The sequence below is a fragment of the Gossypium hirsutum genome, chromosome D02 (genome assembly GCF_007990345.1).
Source record: "Gossypium hirsutum isolate 1008001.06 chromosome D02, Gossypium_hirsutum_v2.1, whole genome shotgun sequence".
Lineage (NCBI taxonomy): Eukaryota > Viridiplantae > Streptophyta > Magnoliopsida > Malvales > Malvaceae > Gossypium > Gossypium hirsutum.
The window spans coordinates 6,087,687-6,108,963 of record NC_053438.1 but is presented as its reverse complement, the minus strand read 5'-3'; the positions used below and the strand labels follow the sequence as shown (position 1 = coordinate 6,108,963).

At 33.1% G+C, this 21,277-nt stretch overlaps 3 protein-coding genes and 2 long non-coding RNA genes across 8 annotated transcripts; 3 read left to right on the top strand and 2 right to left on the bottom strand.

Moving 5' to 3' along the window:
• The first annotated feature begins 1,190 nt into the window (after nucleotides 1–1,190).
• On the top strand, nucleotides 1,191–3,759 carry LOC107932147 (uncharacterized). The gene is made up of 2 exons (XM_016864097.2): nucleotides 1,191–2,086; nucleotides 3,233–3,759. Exons 1-2 carry the CDS (start codon nucleotides 1,848–1,850, stop codon nucleotides 3,291–3,293), a joined length of 300 nt encoding a protein of 99 aa, XP_016719586.1. The 5' UTR covers nucleotides 1,191–1,847; the 3' UTR covers nucleotides 3,294–3,759.
• A 431-nt stretch (nucleotides 3,760–4,190) lies between these two features.
• LOC107932148 (uncharacterized) lies at nucleotides 4,191–5,014 on the bottom strand. Its single transcript, XR_001693345.2, has 3 exons — nucleotides 4,835–5,014; nucleotides 4,687–4,752; nucleotides 4,191–4,551 (listed from the first exon to the last, which is right to left on the bottom strand). It is a non-coding gene; the product is annotated as an uncharacterized lncRNA (long non-coding RNA).
• Nucleotides 5,015–6,737: 1,723 nt separating this feature from the next.
• On the top strand, nucleotides 6,738–9,178 carry LOC121203007 (heterogeneous nuclear ribonucleoprotein 1). The gene is made up of 2 exons (XM_016864095.2): nucleotides 6,738–7,173; nucleotides 7,625–9,178. The coding sequence occupies exons 1-2, from the start codon at nucleotides 6,952–6,954 to the stop codon at nucleotides 8,774–8,776; spliced, it is 1,374 nt and encodes a 457-aa protein (XP_016719584.1). The 5' UTR covers nucleotides 6,738–6,951; the 3' UTR covers nucleotides 8,777–9,178.
• Nucleotides 9,179–9,434: 256 nt separating this feature from the next.
• On the top strand, nucleotides 9,435–10,354 carry LOC121214471 (uncharacterized). Its single transcript, XR_005910084.1, has 2 exons — nucleotides 9,435–9,648; nucleotides 10,085–10,354. It is a non-coding gene; the product is annotated as an uncharacterized lncRNA (long non-coding RNA).
• A 223-nt stretch (nucleotides 10,355–10,577) lies between these two features.
• Nucleotides 10,578–20,256, bottom strand: LOC107932144 (tuberculostearic acid methyltransferase UfaA1-like). 4 transcript variants are annotated; one of them, NM_001327343.1, is given in 25 exon segments: nucleotides 10,578–10,855; nucleotides 11,174–11,279; nucleotides 11,483–11,563; nucleotides 11,680–11,816; nucleotides 12,076–12,169; nucleotides 12,247–12,320; nucleotides 12,550–12,711; nucleotides 12,786–12,845; nucleotides 12,934–12,996; nucleotides 13,147–13,270; nucleotides 13,359–13,414; nucleotides 13,491–13,586; nucleotides 13,880–13,982; nucleotides 14,497–14,645; nucleotides 14,833–14,861; nucleotides 15,177–15,357; nucleotides 15,719–15,842; nucleotides 16,025–16,172; nucleotides 16,566–16,644; nucleotides 16,777–16,836; nucleotides 17,033–17,134; nucleotides 17,256–17,361; nucleotides 17,454–17,671; nucleotides 19,705–19,929; nucleotides 20,125–20,181. In NM_001327343.1, coding segments are annotated over 24 exon segments (2,598 nt in total). In that variant the 5' UTR covers nucleotides 19,879–19,929; nucleotides 20,125–20,181; the 3' UTR covers nucleotides 10,578–10,783.
• Nucleotides 20,257–21,277: the final 1,021 nt, after the last annotated feature.

The window sequence follows — 21,277 nt, the reverse complement described above, 5'->3', positions numbered from 1 at the left end:
ATGTGTAATTTGCCCCTTTTTTGGTATTTTGCCCCTAATAATACATATTAATGTAATATTGAAGAGTTAATTGATTAAAAAAATAAATGCAACAAGTACAAAAAAGATTCAAAAATTATTAGCAACAAGATTTGAACCAAAATATTAAGGGAAAAGAGCAAGCATCTTAACCAACTAAACTAAACTAATTAATTGACATATTATAAAAATACTGTTATTATCTTAATTATATTACTTACGTTCTAACGATTTATCGGACCTATTCCATACACGTGTCAAATCAAAAATAATAATACAACAATTCTGTAAAAAAAATCCGGTGTTTACTTTAAATAAATAAGAAAAATAATGATTTGAATGTTTCAAAATTCAATTTTAAATCGAAAAAATCAAAATTTAGAGGCAAAAAAGGATCTTTTTCGACGAAAAATGTGGCAAACCGCCTTCGGCCGTTTGTCAGCGCGTAGATCTCGAAAAGTTATTCGAAATAAAAAAAAATCGTCTCAATCGGACAACCGAGCCAAAAGTTATGGCCTTTCAAAGTTTTCCAAACTAAAAAACATAAACTGTTCATGAATTATTGCTTCCACGTCAGCAAATCGCGCTTACGTGGACGCGATTTGTTGCCATGTAAGTAATCGCGTTGATGTGGACTCGATTTGCTGACACATCCCCTGACATCGCATTGACGTGGACGCGATTTCGGAGAAAATGACCTATTCCGGTAAATAATAAAATATCGGGCCTATTTCGATAAATTTTTAAAAAATAAGGTTTTTATGTGTAATTTACCCGACATAATTTACTTTAAACACTGAATAATTTATTAATCAAAGATTCTGTTTGATTTAAAAAAAATCATTAATCAATGCTTTGACTTTTATAATGCATTATATTAATCATAATTATTTCGTATAAAATTTATAATTTTATAAATTAATTTGAGATTTTATCATATATTTTTAAATTATATTTAAAAAATAAATATAAATAATTAAGATAATTGATAATTTTCAACTACACCAAATAATTATCATTATATTAATTTTATATATTTTCAAAAAAATCATTATATATAAAAATCGTAATTTGAAATTAAAAAAGGATCAAAATTGTTAAAATTATGGATAAATTTATCCCATGTTTTTGAGGATTAATATATATAAAAGACACGATATAAACACGCTAAGATCTTACCGTTATGATCAAAGCTCCATCGATTTCTCCTCCAACGTTGACACCTCACCCAATAAAAATGCTTTACCTAATTGATTTTATTTTAGAGACAAATTCCAAGATTTTCTCTTTTTGTTTTTATTTTTTATTTTCTTTTTCTATATTCATAGATAAAAAATTTGTCAATTCATAGAGTTTTGGTTACTTCATTTCTGTATTTCATTAAAGGTCAAAAGCTGGTTTTTTTTTTAAACTCAAAATTTTTTTCGCATCACTTTCCCAGGAAAAATAAATGTTAAGCCGATTGGAATTTTTTAGCTTGATTTGAGATTCTCAAGTTTCATGGTTTTTCTATTTTCCCCCTTGAAAATTGAATTTGCAATTTATGGTTTTCTTTATGGTGTCAAAAACAATGGGTTGACTTTTTTCTTGGGATTTTATCAAATTGAAGTATTCCACTTTCCACCCAGAATAAAATAAAAATTTTAAATTTTGGGGGTTAGGGTTTGATCATTCATCTCCTTTTGCTTTCTGGGTAATTTGGTTTTTTTTTTTTGAAAAATCTCAATATTTAAGGGGCTTTATAATTTATTATAAAAGACCCCCCTTTTTTTTTTCTTCTTGAAATTCAAGTTATTCAATAGATTCAAAGCTTTTGAGTAGAATTGTCAATGGATGCTGCCCCTAATGATGTGAAGGAGGTTAATGGACATAAAAGGAACTCTTTAAGTTCCATAGATTCCACAGAAACTGAAGATCACACTGATGGAGAAGAATACAGTGAGTCAAATTCTTTGTTGCTACCTAAAAAAGGTGGGATGTCAAGAAAATCTGAAAAGACAAGGAGAAAAGTCCAATGGAATGATAGAAATGGTGATAAACTTGTGGAGATCATGGAATTTGAACCAAGGTAAAATTGGGTTTTTGTTTTTTTTGGAGTTTATCTTCTAACATGACAGTACTTTTGTTTGATGTTTTGAGAACTTTGGTTCTTTTCGTTTGGTTTCTTTGTTTGTATATTCTGTTTGAATTTGATCAAGTGTAAAGAACATAATTACTTGATAGTATCTGCAAATCCCCTGTGCTTTTACTTGCTTACCATTTTGTCCTTAAAACATGTTATGCCGTCCTCCATTTTTGATGTGTACACATCAGTGTCTAACTAAATGATAATTCTTAGAATAGAACAAATGAGTGCAAAGTTGACAGCTTTATGTTGCATATAAACTTCACTCTTAAGGCAATGCAATGTTTATCCCTTTTTAATGTTCTGTAGATGTATGATTGTGTTCCTTTTAAGGGTTTGATTTGGGGATAATTTGCTGTTTTAATAATTGGTTTATATCAAATTCTCGTTTCTTGTTTTGAATTCCTACGAATGAATCCGAGGACTTGGCTGTCACTCATTGTAAAGTTTTAGGACAAGGTTTTCAACTATTTTAATTGTGCCAAATGCCTTCTATTACAGCATGCTTTTGCAGCTTTCTTCAAAAGTTCCGTTCGTATTAGCTATAGAGGTTATCTGAATCAATAACCTGGTGAATATCTGCCCGGGGGATTTCGTGTTTTTATGTTCTATTTATGTAGTTTGTGATCTATGCCTTTTAATGCGTTGGCATCCAATGGACTATCTTCTCTTGATGCTTTGATTTAGAACTTCAAGAACTTTGCTTTGAGTATAATGGACTATCTTCTCTAATAACACGATTTAAATAGTTCTTGGTGTCTTAATTACGACTTACTCGAGTGGAATTCTATTGCATGGTATATTTTTTGGTTTTTGTGATCGATATGGTGGCCTATTTTGGGATCTTTTGTATTAGTATTGTTTTATGCTGGAAGAATTGCTGATTGAGCATGAACGATCCTACACAATTTTTGCATATATTGCTCGGTAACTCTAGGTTTTATGCGTTCATGATGTATGTCAAACTACAAAAGAAAAGGATTACTAGTGTGAATTACAATTTGGCCCTGTAATATGATGATAATGTGTTTTTTTCGGTTGATTCACTGTTGTATCTCTCATTTCCTAATGTCCTATCCGTGCTTGCAGTGATGTGAGCGATTCTGAAGACGACGAGGATAAAGATTCCTGCATATGTATAATAATGTAGATATCGGGCATTTATTTTTCTGCTGGAAAAAAATCGATGGGGCTTCATTTTCAACCTCAAGTTTGATATCTTGTTACCAGATAGCACTGGTTTCAACTCTTTTTTGGAAGGATAGAACAGAACATCCAGAAGGTGACCGAGGTGGTCTTCTCGTAATTTTGCATCAAATTGGAGGCCCCCCATGGGGGTTTATAACATGTTCCACCATTAACAGATGAGAATTTCACGGACCTTATCTCAGAAACAGAACCAGATGAAGATGACCGTTTATCTTTGCACGATGTGTATTCATTAATCATTACGATTGTTTCTGTTTTTGTTTGCTTTTTCTTGTATGTTGATATATACGAGTCGAACAATGTTAGAAGAGATAGCATTCCTTGATACTGAAAGGAAACAGTCAAATACTTTGCAGCTTATGTTCTTCTGAATGTTAGATCTCCATAAATAACATTGTTTGTTGCCATTTCCCCATCTCCTGATAAATTATGAGTTATAGATCAAGCTGTTGAGCTTTGTTATTATGGTTACTGTTTAGTCGAGTCATGTACGAATATGTTTCTTTAGAACTGCAAATGAATCCGAGTACCGGAAACTTCTGAACTGATACCATCAAGTTCTTGTTGCAGTGTGTGAACTATGCATATTCTGGTTGTCTTTGTTTAGAGCATAGAATTTTTGTCACAATGTGCTGCATGATAGATCGATGCATACCCCGGAATTCCATTACGATCCGATTTTGATATCGGTAACTGATGAAGAGCTTTAAAATATTCAATAGATAACTGTTCTGCATATATGCAAAGAGACCTACTGATATGCCAATGGAGCCAAAGGCTATCAAAATTGCCCGGGTCCAAGTAACATATATAGGCAAAGAAAGTATTATGGAGGTCCTTGAACAAGGAGTCAGATTGTATTTGGGTCTCTTAACTCAAAAAATGGATAAATTAGTCCATATACGAATAATATATACACATATATATAAAGAAAGAGCTACTGATATACCAATGGTTATCAAAATCATCCTAATCCGAGTATTATAGTCTGTATGATTCAAGCTCACCACATTATTCAATCACCAAACCTCATCAAACAATCTAAAAATGAATGAAAGAATCATAAACTGACATTATTACTATAATAAACTAAGCCATGGCTTGGTCTGCATTCGTGATATTATTGCTTCAACTTCTTTGAATGGAATGATTTCAAATATTTAATTCTCCCTTCTTCTTCTCCTCCTTCTTCTTCAACACTGTTGATATGTTCATATGGAATAGGCTCAATGATTTCAACATTCAAGTTAAACCTCACTCAATAAAAAAAAGAAGGAAATCCAGTTCTTTAATGCGTCAAAAACATCAGTATTTCGAACTATTAAGTAACTGACCTCAAACGAAAGATACAAAAAAAAGGAATTTTCTGGGATGTCATGATTTAAAGGAATATCAAGTTTCTGCAAAAAAAAAAAAAACCCATTAATCAGCAAAAATTAAACGAAGCAGTGAAGTCATGGTTAAAAAAAAAAAAAGGCTTACTGAATGTGCAGGAAGGGGATGTTTGAGTGATTTTCCGGGTCTATTTTGCTTATGATTTTCAAAACAAGCCATTACCAATACCATAATCTCTCTTATGATTAAGAAGAAGAAGAAGAGGAGGAAGAGTCCTATATGCAATACATATACGAAGGTGGATTATAATCCCTACTTAATTAGATAATTACAGAAAATAAAAAGAGACTTCTACTTATACAATATATCTAATCTATATAAAATAATTAAAAGTGACTTAAAATAATAATAATAATTTCACATTTTTATTGAGATAAAAAGAGTATAAAAATATTAATCGAAGTCGAATTCCTATACGAATTCCAACAATATTATCTCATCCATACCTCTACTATTATATACAAATATTAAACCCATTAAATTGTTTGCTTCAAATATTGTTTTTAATCTCAATTTTCTTTAATTCCATTACAATTATTTCTAATTTTTTTAACATAAATAAATTTTTTATATTTTAAATAAAATTTATGATGATAATTACGTTAATTGTACCATATATCCCCAAATCATGTCTTTCATTTTAAATTAGTTTTTAAGTTTAAAAAGATTCTAATTATATTCTCAAACTATAAATATTAAATTAATTAAATCTTTTCGTTATTAAAATTGTTAAATGACACATTAAATTTTATGTAGCTAAATTTAAATAAATAGAAGTTTATCGTATAAGTTTTGAAAGTAAAAAATAAAAATAAAGTTAAACTGAAAAGAAAATAGTGAATGGTAAAGTTCCCGTAAAAAGTTTTGAAACCTCAAAACTAAGATTTTTAAAACATAAATTTTTACAATATTGATTTTTTTTTAAAAAATTCATTTTAAATCTTGTTACATAAGATTTGACTTATTGTTTAACAGTTAAATTAACGATTTAGCAATAAAAAGAGCTCATTGATATAACCTCGATAGTTTAGGGATGTAATTAAAATGATTTGAAGTTTAGGGATCAATTTAAAATGTGGATAGTTTAAGGATGTTTGGTGCAATTAATTCATGAAAATTTATATAAAGTATTTGGGATAATATATTTGTTGGCCTTGAGCTAGCAACTAGGTTCACTTCGGTACCTATACTTTTTTTTTGTCTACTTTAGCATTTGAACTTTACAACTAGATCTATTTTAATCCTTAAATTCGAAAAATATAAAAATCACCTGGAAATTTATAAATATTAAAGTGATGGTGTGACAAGTTGGTTGATAGTTTTCTATCATACTGTGCTCTTTCCTTTTGATAAAAAAAAAAGTGATGGTGTAATACAATCTCATAGTGCCACATTCAGTATTTTAATAACCAAACAAGTAGTTGAACAAGTCAGACCACCAATTCTTGTTCAACCAGTTCGATTGGTTCGACAGCCATAGTAACAATAATTAAAAATTCGTAAAAATATAAAAAATAAAAAAATGGTTCCATTTGTTCAATAGTCCATTTTTGTCCTGATTTTCAAATTTTACCAATTTAAAATAGTTTTCAAATCAATCAATTCAACCCTTTTATTTAGACCGTTATATCGATTGGTTCTCAATTCGTCTGATCTAGTCCTGTTCCAATAACACTATTCACATCATCGAATCTGGACAGAATCCAAGTCTAGGGATCAAAATGAATCTAATTTCTATGTTCAAGGACCAAAATGAATAAAAAAAGTACAAATACAAGTACCAAAGTGAAACTAATTGCCAAGTTTAGGGGTAAAAAATTATATTATTCTCCACAAAAGAATTTTGTGTTAAAAGAAAACGAAAACCTTATTAAAACCCAGCCCAAATGAAACTGGACCAATCGGATCCAATAGTCCGATCTAAACAAAATCACAGCCGTTCATTCCCGAAATATTCCAAAATCTCCACCGTCCAACCGGCATACAACGCGATCCCTCACTCTTCCCTTCCCCTTTCTTTATTCTTTGGCTTTAGAGCAGCTGCAACTTTGTCTCTCAAAATCGGCCCCCAAAATAATTATTTCTTCCTCATTCTCCAAGTCCCTTAAAAAACCCCCAAAACCCTAAAACCTAAAAGGAAGGTTAGAATCGGAAGCGTTTTTCGTTAGATTTGGAGGAATAGAAGAGAAGAGTAGAAGGGGGGAATGGATTCAGATCAGGGGAAGCTGTTTATTGGAGGGATATCATGGGAAACAAGTGAGGATAGGCTAAAGGAATACTTTGGTCAGTACGGCGACATCTTGCAGACTGTTGTTATGAGAGATAAGGTTACGGGGAGACCTCGTGGCTTTGGATTCGTTGTCTTCTCAGATCCGTCCGTTCTCGATACCGTTCTTCAAGAAAAGCACACCATTGATGGTAGAACGGTGAGGTTTTTAATTTTATTTTTACATTTATTATAATGATTTTCTAGGTTTATTGTTATCTCAGTGGGTTTTCCTTTTTAATACTAATTCTAGGGAGGGAAATAAATTTGGGGGGGTTTATAAGTTATTTTTTATTGATTTACTGGTTGATGATTGTATGGTTCCATGTTTTCTTCCCCCCCTCCCCTCCAATTTTGTTCTATTTATTGTTAATTTTGTATGTTTTATCTTATTGTCTTTTGCCTACGCATGAGACGATACTTGGAGTTTCTTAGTGTCTGCTATATTATTTTGGTGCCAATTTTACAATTTAAGGTGTTTTTGTGCTTATGTGTGTGTGTGTGTGCGGGCGCGCGCTTAATTTCATCCGAGTTTGTGTATTTTATCTGTATTGTTATTGGCGTTGCCTGGCGCAAAGATAGTTCCCAATTATAAGATAACTGTTTCCCAGGTTGAGGCAAAGAGGGCGTTATCTAGAGAGGAGCAGCAAACGTCTGCTAGATCTGGTAATTTTAATCAGGGTAGAAATTCCGGAGGTGGTGGAAATATCAGGACCAAGAAGATTTTTGTTGGAGGATTGCCTCCGACCTTAACTGAAGACGGGTTTCGCCAATACTTTGAGGCATATGGTCATGTAACTGATGTAGTAATCATGTATGACCAGAATACTCAGCGGCCTCGGGGGTTTGGTTTTATCTCCTTCGACACTGAAGATGCAGTTGACAGGGTTTTGCACAAGAGTTTTCATGATTTGAATGGCAAGCAAGTTGAAGTGAAGCGGGCCCTTCCTAAAGATGCCAACCCCGGTGGGGCTAGCCGTACTATGAGTGGTGGTGCCAGTGGTTTTGGAGGTTACCAGGGTTATGGTTCTTCTGGTGGGAATTCAAGTTCTTATGATGGTCGAATGGACTCCAGTAGTTACATGCGCGCCCAGGGTACTGGAGCTGGCTTTCCAACTTATGGCTCATCAGGATATGCACCTGGTTACGGTTATGGTCCTGCTAATAATGGTGTTGGCTATGGTAGTTATGGAAATTATGGTGGTGCAGGTGCTGGTTATGGTGCTCCTGCAGGTGCAGCTTATGGGAACCCTAATGCTGGTTATGCAAGTGGGCCTCCTGGTGCCCCTAGAAGTTCATGGGGCACTCAAGCTCCATCTGGTTATGGTGCTATGGGTTATGGGAATGCTGCTCCTTGGGGTGCTGGTGCTGGTAGTGGTGGCCCAGGTTCTGCAGCTACTGGCCAGTCTCCCACTGGAGCTGGGTATGGGGGTCAAGGTTATGGATATGGTGGATATGGCGGTAATGATGGATCTTATGGGAATGCTGGCTATGGGGCTGCTGGAGGTCGTTCTGGTGGTACTCCAAATAGTAATGCTGGTGCAGGTGTGGAAGATCTACAAGGGAGTGGTGGTGGTTACATGGTAAGTGGGTATGGTGATGTAAATGGAAGTTCAGGGTATGGAAATGCAACATGGAGGTCTGATTCATCCCAAGGTTCTGGAAATTATGGGGGTGCTCAGGCAAATGGTCCTCATGGTGGACAAGGTGGTTATGGTGGTGGGTATGGCGGTGCACAGGGCCGACAAGCTCAGCAACAGTGATTCTATCACAAGAAAGACAACTTGATCTCAAACTCTTCTGCGCATGACCTTCTCTTTGCTCTTGTAATTGTGATGGTTTCTTACGCGAGCAGCAACAGGAGAGGTTCAAGTTGGATGATAAATCACCTTGGGACCGGTTGGATTGCTTGAAACCCTGTAGTTTGCAGTATCTGTTTTGCTAGTCATAATAAGTAGTTTTGAGGTGTAATAGGTGCCTTTCTTCAGTTGTGCTACTGAGTGTAGTTTTAATTTGGCTTGCTTTATATTTTTTCTTGCTGCTCCAATACCTTCATATCTATGGTAGTGTTTAAGCTATATTAGTTTATATAACTTAAATTTGTATTATCTTGCTGTTTTGAGCATTTTATTGTTATATATATCATCTAGAAAAATTTGATGATAGATAATTATGCTTGATTTGATATGATCAGTAGGGTACGGAGATTTACCAAGGATTTTTTTTGATAGCAGTGGAGATATGGGCCACTTGGGTTGATCACTCGTAGTGATAGCGATAAACGTAGTGGTAGTTGACACTTGAGGATGGCATAATGATTTTCCCCCTGTATTTGCCCTTGTGTTGTACAGGCGGAGAGATGCTCGAGAGTTCAAAGGTGGAGTCAAGTGTCCACTCATGGCTGAACCCGAGCTTTTTGGTGGGGTTTGTTCAGTGTGGGTTTTGTTCGGCAGAGGACTTGCTCAGTTGAAAATTTGAATTAACATGAGATGAGAGGGGCCCTTCCCCACCCAGGTGCTGTCCCAACACTACAAATTCTTGGCTTTTGAAGTCAAAAGGTTTCCTGATCTTCATCCTGGTTTCTGTGGGGTTTTTATTCAAGATGGAGTTGGATTAGTGATGCAAACTGCTTGGGGTATGTTGATTCAAAAGCTGTTAGCTTTCTGGCAGATCAAGATTACATAATTATTGATTGTGCCTTTTGATTCTTTGGAGTAAATTTTATAGTATGATAATTGATTATTAGAGCTCTAGAAAAGTATGCCTTTAAAGTTCCCATTAGTTTTGGACTGAATTAATTGAGTTTTGCCAAACATTTAATGCAGGGGCCTTTCTTTCCATTTACGAACAGTAGGTTAAATTCTGTTGGTAACCTTGTATTATTCATAATTGTTCATTGTTCCCCACTAATGTACATTTTAGGTAATAAACTAATAATACAGTGGAAAGGGGAGAGGAGGCTTTTAGTAGTTTTTGACTTTTGAGTGTCAACCTAGGCAATTGAATTGAGTTTTGGTCGGCGAAAGGATTTGGATACATACGGTTGATGATGAAACGCATTCATTTTTCAGGATTGTAGTGCTGAAAGCATTTAGTATCAAGGATTTTAGGTGTTCTGCTTCTAGACAACGGGACTAAGGGCTCAAATGTTGCTAATCACTAGAAATGACTTGGTGACAGAATGGCAGCATGTATAGATAGAAAATAGAAGCTCGGTCACTCCATTATCAATCGAGCTAGGCTAGTTAGGCAATGAAAACTTCAGATGTATCGTATATGCTGTTGACTCGAACTCTGTTTTTGAGTAATACACTTCTGCATCAAATAGTTGTCTGCCTGCATGTTTAGTGCATGTGCTAATGTCCTTAAACAGTAAGACTTGTACTCTTGTTCTGGGTTCTATTTTCTTCTTTTCCTTTTAATGTTTTACTTGTATAGTACTCTCCGTTTTAAAGGAATTCTGGATTTTGGTGGCGCATATCCACATGGGAATGAAGTTCCATTTTAATGAGATAAAATGATCCAGGTTTTATAATTATTTTAATATATGGCGTTTAATAAATAAAATTTGAACAGAGAATTAAAATAAATGTCCATGTAAAAAGATAATCCTGCTGGCAAGTTCCTACGAGGCAAGCCAGAATTACATTCATCAATGTATAGATATGCACTCAAATACCATATTTGAATGAAACCAAACGTGTAGCATCAGTTTTCAACAAGCTCAAATTATGGCTATGGTACGATTGAAATAAGGAGAAAATAAATAATTAAGAAGCTGAGGGGAAGTCTTTGTATGGGTTGCCAAGTGCAACTACATTTCCAGGCCGAGAAAATACAACCTACATTTGAAAAACATTAGCTCAATTAATGGATAATTAGATGGCATAAGCACGGTCTATATTTCCAAGAAATGCATGGTTCTCAAAATAGTTCATAAGATATTCAAATAGGTCTAGGAGGAAAAAACATGTATTTATGTTATCTGGACTCAGGGCGAGTGTTCGATTTAAGTATTTTCAAACAATCTTTTTATAAAAACTATTCTAATATTTTTGTCGGATAATACCTCATAATTTCATTAAAAAAGTGTTGGTTAATATTATTCTAGAAAGAAAAAAATGAAAATGGGGACAATATAGATGTGTCTTGAGACTCACCTGGTAATTACCAAGAGTATTGGACTTGAAACCAGCAGCACAATAATCAAAATAGTATTCCCATGTCCGGATGAACTTGTCATTGAATCCCAAGGCATGGATTTTGCTATGTAACCACAACACAATCAAATTTCCAAATTTCATTGAAAAGGTTATTAAATTATTAGATAGTCTTATTTATCTACATTATTTGGATTGAACTTGTGTGCGAGTGTTTGACACGTACTTTAACACAAGTGTGTTCAATTTTCTTTTTCAAGATTTTCATGCAAGTTGGAATGGCATACAAATGTATTGGGAATGGCATACCTCTGTTTCTCCAAGAAATTCTTTCTCCAATATCTAAGCGTTTGGTAGTAATGAAGTCCGATGTTTTCCACATGCTCCACACTACAATTACACAACTTCCTTCACTTTTCTCCATGACCAAATGTGTATAACAGAAACCAAAACAAAATGCATGGTTATGTACATAAAAGTTTACAAGGGGGGAAATTGCATTATACCAGAGTTTGGACGCAGCATTCATGGCTGTTGTTATCCTAGCCAGAGAAGGTAAGCATCCACCAGGGAAGATGTATTCCTTGATGAAATCCGAGCTTCGCCTGTATTCATTGTACCGTTCCTCTGGTATTGATATGAACTGCAGTAACATGAACCACCCCAAATAGTAGTCAAAACAAATGTACTGGTAATCTATGTTACTTGATGTCGGGTATAGTGTCAGATGCAATTATGTGTCAGATTTTTTCTAAGTTTTTTTAATGTCCTCGGCGCATCATATATCCGTATCATGAATGTTGAATACAGACGCTTCCAAAAAAATGAAGAGTCCGAGCAACATAGCTAGTAATTTTCATGACCTTGGCTAAATACTGGAAATGTTCTCAAACTGCAGTTACCTGTAAAACAAGAAGTCCATCATCTGCTAACACTGATTCACAGCAACCGAAGAAGTCCTCCATGTATTCATGGCCAACAGCTTCTATCATCTCACTGGAAATGGCCATATAGTATTATGATCTTTGTTTTGGTATGTAATGGGGGTGAAATTGGTGGCTTAAAGAACTTACCACGATATAATTCTGTCATACTTGTAGGTGCTAGGTAGTTGTCGATAGTCACAGAGTTGAAATCTTATATTTTCCTGACAATAAAGTTAAAATACAGAGATAGCAATGGCTATGAACCCCTGAAAGTCAATCAGATGCAATGGCCAGAGCCATTGACAAACACGAACTGGTGCTAAAGCTGATACTTACAAAATTACTACTAAAGTCTATTTGCTAAATTAAAAACATATCATGACTTCAATTTGACCGATAATTAGCAGCTTATATTTTTTGTCAATATGTTGCAGATTATCATATTGGTACCTGAAGTCCAGCTTCCTTCACTCTTTTTTCTGCAAGTTTGAGTTGCTCTTCGGATAAAGTAATGCCGGTATATTTGCATCCAGTTCGTTTGACAACCTCAATAGCTAAGCTTCCCCAACCACATCCAATCTCAAGAATTTCATGCTTGCTATCAATTCTTGCCTGGAAAATCGAGATCGAAAATTCGATAAAAGATTATAGCATGAACAGAAAATATTATTACTGTAAGGACTTACTTTTTCAATCAAAAGAGAGATCTTTCTGTGTTGTGCATCTTTCAAATCCTCATCTTCTGTCTGTAAAACAAACAAAAATCAAATTTACCAACAATCTTATTTAGTAGTATCATCACATAAAGTCCCAAGTTTTGACAGTGAGTCTAACCTTAAATACTGCACAAGAGTATGTCATTGTCTCATCCAAGAAGAGTGCAAAAAGGTCATTACTCTAAGAATACAAAGAATGATTATAAGCATTATGTATGTCTTAAAATCTTAATAAGCTGCAAATAATCATATATACACACACACATCGAGCATAAGATACTTCAGCATACTTGGATAAACAACAAAGAATTTACAGGTCAAGGCCTCGTACCAGGTCGTAATGGCGAGAAATGTTCCTACGAGCTTGTGTAAGAGTATTTTGTCTTAAGACATGCTTGAAGAAATACTTTGCTGATGTTAGACCAGCTGTAAACAACAATGGTGTCCACCAACCCCTAAACATAAAGGGTTAGATATACTATCTCAACTGGGATTTAGGTGAAGAATATGCTTATCATCTTGGGTTTACAATTAAGAGTACACCTTTTCTTACTAAGTTTTGAGTTGGAAGAAATCAAATCTCTGTTGGCAATAAGAATCTGCAGGTAACAAGGCAAATCTGATGAACGCAGATACCGGTAGTTATAACACGTTACGATTGTGTCATTTTCTTACCATTACAAGGTTCAGCAGACCGTCTTTTTTATCAACAAAAGAAAAATCCCCATTGATATATGAATCTGCAAGGCCTAAATCTGCCTCTGTCATAACCTGAAAAAGCAATTCTTAGTGCTCATTAGTTGCTGCAATATCATGCATAAAGAAAATCATATCCATAAGTTCGACACATTGTACATAGTTTGACATAATAATGTATAATCATCTACATTATTGAGATTCAAGGTGAGTGTTGGATACAATATATTTTCTCCTATATTTGGAGAATCATGCTCTTACACATATGGAAATATGTATCTGACATGAGTGTAGGACAAAGTAAAAAGTCAGAACATAAGATAATCATATGGTATCTTCATTGAACGATTGATTTCAAATGCATTTACCTTCCAATAAAAATGTGGACTGTGAACTTTAATTACAGTTTTTAGAGAACACTTATTGCTAGTTCCTTCAAAGGTAAACATAGTGCCACCTTCTTCCAATAAACTGTTAATGGAAAAAGTAAAAGTTATTAATTATTAAAATTAAAAAAATATGATGATCATGGTTGAATCAAGGGCATAAATAGCATTTCAGAAGTCCAAGAATCCTTTATCCAAAACAGAAGTCTAAACATAGATAGCTGGTTCATATTGAATGAAGAGGTTTGAACGAGTTGGCCTGTTCAAACCATGCACATTGTCATGAAAATGACATGATAAATGCTTCAAAAATAGGGTTTGCTACTTGGTCTTGAGGTGAGTGTTGGATACTTAGTCTAAATCAGGATGGTCCGGCTTTAGGTGAAACAATTGACAGTATTAGTAGCTAATAGTTGCCTATGGTTCTTAAGTGAAGAACAAAAATGATTTGGACAATAGATGAAGCATACTGATCTTAAACCTAAAGTTGAAACCCTGCATTGGCAATCACAGCACATAATGATCTTATAATTTGACAAGTGTGCACACATTAGAACAGACAACAACCAGCAGCAAAGTAGGACATTGGAGGAACTCACATCACACAGCCGGTTGATATAAAATGACTGAGGAATCTAGTAACAAAAAGACGTGCCCCTGTTTCCATCAGAGAGGGCACCATATGCTTTGGATTGCTCAGAATATTACAACTTTTTCCCAGCAGACCGTTTGCAGCAATCATCCCAGCCTGGAAAGAAGTGAACCTCACTTGTGAACTGCCATATAATAAATACATCCTTTTGAAAAAAAGAGTAAAAACCTTGGTGAAGTATATATATTAGGGAGACATCCTTTAGTCATATGGGAGATCAATATGCACTAGTTTGAGAACATGGTAAGGTAAGAAATAATTTATGATTAAAAGTAATCACTACCTTTAATCCATCTTCATGGAAGCCATAGCCTGAAAAGAAAGTTGAGTTACTATGATGAACTATTTGAAAGTGAAGTTTCCTAGTTTTGAGCCAAATTATCGCAAGTATTTTTAGTTTTCAGATGTCAGAAATCAGCAAATTAAAACACTACTAACTGGCTAACAAGGAAAATTTAGGCACAATGTGAGCCTTAGAGGAAGATATATATATCCATGTTCATATTTACTGTAGGTCAGATGTATACTCTGCATAAATAACTTATGGAAAGGAATTTTGAAAAATAAAATGTGATCAACAAAACAAAGACAGTCTGCAGAGGGTCTTTTATAACAGAATCTGCTCACCCAGGTATGCTCCACAAAACCAAATTCCTCTCTTCCCTTGAATCCGATCAAGCTCAAGAGAAGCTTTTGTTGCAGCAACAGATGGTACTGGATGGCCTGTTCTCCACTTAAGCAAGGTGTGTTTTGGTGTATAATCTGGATTGAGAGTGACCAAAAAGGGTAGGCTTGTTTCTCCTAGATTCTGCAAATTCATACATTGCAGTCTAATAACATTAGTGATAAGATCAATTTTCTCATATTAATTTTGGGTTACCTTCCCTTTTTAGAAAAATATAATTTCTGATTGTCATCTTCCAAGTTAATAGTGTTATAACTTTAGAAACCAATTTCAAGAGGCATTCCCACTCCATATCTTAACATCACCAGTAGTTGGTGGAAGCTCTAAAACAGTCCTCATGATCATATACTGTCCTAGTATAATATAAGCAATCACATTTTGAACTATGAGTACCAAAAGTACTAATCAACATAACATATTCCTTTTCACAAGTAGGTTTTGGACTCAAGAGTGTGTATTTAAGCAAAGAGAACATAATAGCTACCTGAAGCACATTAAGCCAGTATGTCAAAGATACATTCTTGTCTGTACTTCCAAGAAAATTCCATGCACTCCATGCTGCTGGGTTTTTGGGCATTAAATTTTTGTCACGATGAAGATAAATATCACTGCCAGATAAAGAGAATCACAAATGAATGTGCAAAACTGAATGATCAAAATCCTTTTTTTATGGTTCTCAAAGCCTTCAATGGAAGTAAAGATCTCTTCATGGTATTTGAGATAAATGGAAATATCTCAGGGATTGCATAAAATATCAGTTTCAGTTATATAATGTATTCAATAATGGTACCTATAGACATATTGGAAAGCGCCAAGCACTGTTGATTCATCATATGTTGCTTGATTCCCTAACAATCTCAAAGCATCTGGTGCATGAACAGCCATTATGCACCCTTGATATAACTCGTGAGAGTCATCTCCACATAATACAGTGCAACCTGTAATAAACCTTTAGAATTACCAGTGGAACCACAAAATGCTTCTGACATGAGAAAAAGTCTAAATATAAATGCCATATCTGTCATATTTCTTCAGTTTTAAGAAATAGTTTTATTCAGATAATGCAAAACAGAAGCCAAGTTACTCTTAATCATCTTAAAAGGCTTCGTTTAAACATGTTATGGATCATCTTAGAGAATGAGAATGTAAGAATGAAGCAAGTAGAAGCTTCTGAGAAAACAAGTTGAAAGTGGAAACCATGCTGCGATGATCATTTCACAAGCACATTAGTTATAAAATGTTGAGAACTTTTGAATCCAGCTTTGTTGTATAAAAATCTTAATCATGTCGGAGCAAAATACTCGAACGAAACTTTGAATTTAGATACTAACCTTCAGCATCACTCAAAACAGAATGCACCTCGCAACCAGTTCTTATTTGACAACCTCTACTCTCCAGCTCTTCTCTAACCTGATTACATTTTGTCAATAACCCAACAGCAAAAATAAAATGCCTGGAGCTTACATCTATTTGCATGTAACAATGAATTTGGATACAAAATGGTGCAACCTAAGAAGAGGAAATTATAATGAGAACTGGTACCTTATTGACGTAACGATGTGAACGCCATCGAACGGTCATCCACTGTGGTCGTCCAAAGATCTATAAAGACAAGCAAAGTAATATTATCAAATCAAAACTAACATAGAAAGCTCATACTGGCCATGACCTATGTTAGCCAGACTTTCATTTTCCATACAAATTCATGTCTAAAACTCACCCGAGTCCGAGTAACATAGTCCACGAGTGATTCTTACCAAATACTTTATATAATACTTTCATTTGTAAGAGAATGTACCTGAAGTAGATGATGATTGCGGCAAAATGAAAGAATAGAGAAAGCTGAAAAATCCATAACTCTTTCTGTAGGGCATGACCATATTGAACCACATACAGGCACCTAAAAAACTACAACATTGTCATTGCTATTGGCTACTAATGAGACATTTCGTCGAACAAGTCGACTTTGATACGAGCAAAAGCATATCAGAAAAAGTAGAGAGGTCTATGATATATCTCACCAGATAAGCCTTCTGAAATAAATCAGAGTAACCCTTTGATTTTATGAACTGTCCCAATGTTTCATTACGGTCAATATCCGGGTTGTTTTCGAGCAATTCAAGATAACTGCAAAATCAGAAATGAAAGACGACATATTTTCATATCCAACACTTACAATTCATCTCGGAGTATCATAAAGACTTTTTATCATTGCTCACCTAATAACATCATTCTTGAATTTGAGAATTTCTCTAAGCATTTGCCAAAAGTAAGGATTGAAGAGGTTGGATTTTTGGGCAAACAAGGCCGAAAGGCCATTACGGCTGCCCCATTCACAGCCTTTGCCTTCATTAAGGCTCACTGAGAGTGACATATCAGATGGTTCCATATCAATCCCAAGGCTCTCAAACAACTCCATCATATTTGGATATGTAACCTGCCATAAAGTAATGTCATCACATTAAAGCGCGCACACACATTTCAGAGATATCCCCACTAATAAATTTATCAAACATTATGTTTATCAATGAAGAAACTTCCAATTACAATTCCTGCATGAAAGTTTCAACATCTATTCCTTGAAATAGTAGCACTAATGTTCAACTTGTATTTTCTTTTTGGGTAAACTATACCCATTGTCACTAAATTATTAGTACATTTTGATTACTCAATTTCAAAAAAATTACTCGTGGATTCAATATTTACTTTTTTTTTCATGAATATTTGAAATAAAATTTACTGAAAATAATTATGTATTGAAAAGTTAAATTTTAGATTTTTAATACAGAACTTTATAAGTATTAAATTTATATTATAAAATCGTTTAGTATATGAATACAAATTAAGTATGGAATATAATTATATTATTTTATAAAAATAGTCATAAATATAAAAAAATTTATTTTTGAAATTTTCTTGATAATTATATATATTTTTATTAAATTGATATCACAAACCAACTTAACACCAATTGGATACAACCTAAAATGACAATAATAAGATTTAAGCTTTAAACCTTAAAGTAGAAAAAACCTCAACCATTCCTTTTAAGACGATATTATTGTTTTTTTCTATTATTTTAAATACTAAATTATAAACAAATCTATTTTTTTTTTAAATATTTCACCAAAAAAAAAATGAGTGTGTCCTAATCCATCGTCTATAAATATTTATATAGGCTAGAGTCACATCAACTTAATTTTTAATTTATTAAAAAAAAAACATTCCCTATACCACAATAAGAGGTCCCTCAAATGTGCTTTTTTTTTTCATTCAATTACAAAAAATTATAAATGATAATGCAATTACTCAATATTGTCTGTTTTAGTCATCAGTTAACTAACACAAAAATAAAAACACCAAAATATTAAAGATAATAAGGTGACCAAAAAAGAAATAATTACATTTCAACAAGTGGTGAAGACACATGCAGTATTGTGGGGTTAATTGACCCCACAAAAAAAATAAAAGAAAAAAACTTATATTTTTAAAAATATATAATTGGTGTATTCATCCTCTCATAAAAAAAATTCATTTTGCAAAAAAATTGAAAAGGTTGTATTAAAATCTTTGAAAAATAATTATTTTATAACATAAATTGTTTCATTTAAAAATAAATGAATTTTTGCTTATTTTCTTTCAACACCTGTTATTTTGTTGTCAAAACTTTTTACTTTTCCACACTCCTAATATAAGTGTTTGATCTTTCAATACTTTCTCTTTAATTTGGTAATAATTTTTTTATTTATTTTAAATTTGATCAATTAATCTTTTAAAAAATTAAGATTGTAATCCCTAAACCCTAAAAGTTCTAAATTTAATTATTTTTATTACCATATGTCTTATTCAGAAGTACTAAATTTAATTATTATTTTCCTGTCTACTTCTCATAAAAAAAGGGTTAATTTGAGACAATAATTAATCTATAAATTTATTAACAAACTACCAAATAAAAAGACAAAGAAAAAGGCAGGAACCACCCCTTGTCCATGGCCTTGGATCAGTTTACATTTTCTAATTATTTTTATATTAATATATTTAAATTTAATTATTTTTAATATATTTATTATTAATTAATGTATTAGAAAAGGAAATAATTAAACTATTCTAATGCTGTGGAAAATTGTTTAGGTTCAAGGAAAGAAAATATAGAGGGTTTTGAAAACACGTGAAAACTAGGGTTTTACGTGTCTGATTTTCAAGCACACAAGAACTAGCATTATTTTCCAGCTCATTAAAAATAATTATAATATAAAAATGGTATAAATATATAAAAGAAGAGAGAAAATTATTTTTAAAAAATTCCATTTTATTCAATTTTTTTTTTTATTTTTGTAGATTTGTAGTCTTCCAAATTCCTATAATTCCAGTTTTATCTCCTCTCCAGCAATACCAAGTAAAAGCTTTAGCGACGAAAACGACTAAAAGCGTCGGTAAAGAACATGAAAAAAGAGATGGTAAAAAACTTACGCGATTAAAAACCATGAAACCAAGGTCTAAATCAACACCATCGAAGTGAACGGTCTTGGAATGGCCTCCCAAATACTCTTCTTTCTCGTAAAGCACTACATTTGCACCGGCTTTGGCTAAAGTATAGGCTGATACCACCCCACTTATCCCTCCTCCTATCACTGCTATTTTCATCCTTTATTTCACTACACCCAAAAAAAAAACAAAACCCTGAATTTATGAACTCTTTTGAAGGTGAGAGTTTCAGATAATGCTGTCATTTTCAGACCTTTTGGTCATAAAAGAAACTAGTCCTTTTTCAAAAAAAAAAAAAGAAGAAGCCATGCGACATGAAGCAGCTATTTTTCAGAAAATGTTGGGAGTGAATTTTGAACTGAAACTGAATAAGAAATGGAGATAATGCAAAAAAGAAATACTGACCTGAAAATGGTTCGAAAGAAGAAGAAGAGAGAAGAAAATAGTAAATGGAGATAGGGAGGCCACTGTTTTATCCTCTGATTCTAAAAGGCTCTCAATTATAGCAGAGCAGATAAGTCATATTTATATATACATAAAAAAAAAAAAAAAAAAAAACAAGGCTATCTAGAAATGCGGTGTGCTTTGGTACTTAGCTCCTTTATTGTTTCTCTATTATTCAATTTGGTACCCCTCCTCCAGTCTCTATCATTCCTTCAGTATTTAATACTCTAACAAGAATTAGAGTTGGATTTAATATTTTAAAGAAAAACGGCTGGACTTTATTTATTACCAAACAGCCGCATTAAAAAACAAAATGAAATGGAAACAACGTTTAGATTTACAAGACACAAAAATTCTGCCCCAATTAACTAATTAATGGGGCACTGTTCGTTTAGATCCAAAGCTTTGTTTGAAATTTAAGAAAATTTAGATAAAAAAATTTAGTCAATTTAAAATATGAGTCAGACTTAGGCTTAAACATTTAAGATCCGAGTCTAACCCGGTCTGATTTGTTTTTAAGTTTATAATACTTTATATTTTGTTATTTAAAATACATTAAAAAATTAAACATATACTAAATATATAATACTACTTTAATGTCAACATTAAAAAAAAGCTAAAATAATTATATAAAAATTTTCAATAAATAAAAAATGTATAAATTTTTTAAATATTAAAATAATATAATATAAATATTTTTAAAAATTTTAAAAATAATATGTACAAACATAAAATGGGCTTGAATTAGTTTTTTTACAAATATGGATGGGTTTGAGCAAAACTTTAATCCTATATTTCGAGCTGGGCCAAGCTTGAGTAAAACATAAAGTATATTAATATCATACTTAGGCCCGACTTGAACCCGACCCATGAATACTTCTAACTGAACCCATTCTTCTCTCAAAACAATTGAAGCCAACAAATTCTAGTTTAGTCAAAACTTTAAAATCTCTTAAAGATGCTATGCGTAAGTTATAGATTTAGTCATTGTACTCGTGGCTCAAGTTGGGTTTGAATTAGTATCATGCATGATATCAATATTATACATAGTTGGTCAAGCTTAATTTGGCTCAAGACACTATACTTTTGTCCAAACATACCCATAGTTGTAAAT

Coding starts and splice junctions, on each gene's coding strand:
- LOC107932144 (XM_016864091.2), bottom strand. CDS start 19,878: ATGAAAATAGCAGTGATAGGAGGAGGGATAAGTGGGGTGGTATCAGCC. Junction 16,837..17,032: donor GCAATCATCATCTACTTCAG/GTACATTCTCTT, acceptor TTGTCTTTATAG/ATCTTTGGACGACCACAGTG. Junction 15,843..16,024: donor GCTTTCCAATATGTCTATAG/GTACCATTATTG, acceptor TTTATCTGGCAG/TGATATTTATCTTCATCGTG.
- LOC121203007 (XM_016864095.2), top strand. CDS start 6,952: ATGGATTCAGATCAGGGGAAGCTGTTTATTGGAGGGATATCATGGGAA. Junction 7,174..7,624: donor ACACCATTGATGGTAGAACG/GTGAGGTTTTTA, acceptor ACTGTTTCCCAG/GTTGAGGCAAAGAGGGCGTT.
- LOC107932147 (XM_016864097.2), top strand. CDS start 1,848: ATGGATGCTGCCCCTAATGATGTGAAGGAGGTTAATGGACATAAAAGG. Junction 2,087..3,232: donor ATCATGGAATTTGAACCAAG/GTAAAATTGGGT, acceptor CCGTGCTTGCAG/TGATGTGAGCGATTCTGAAG.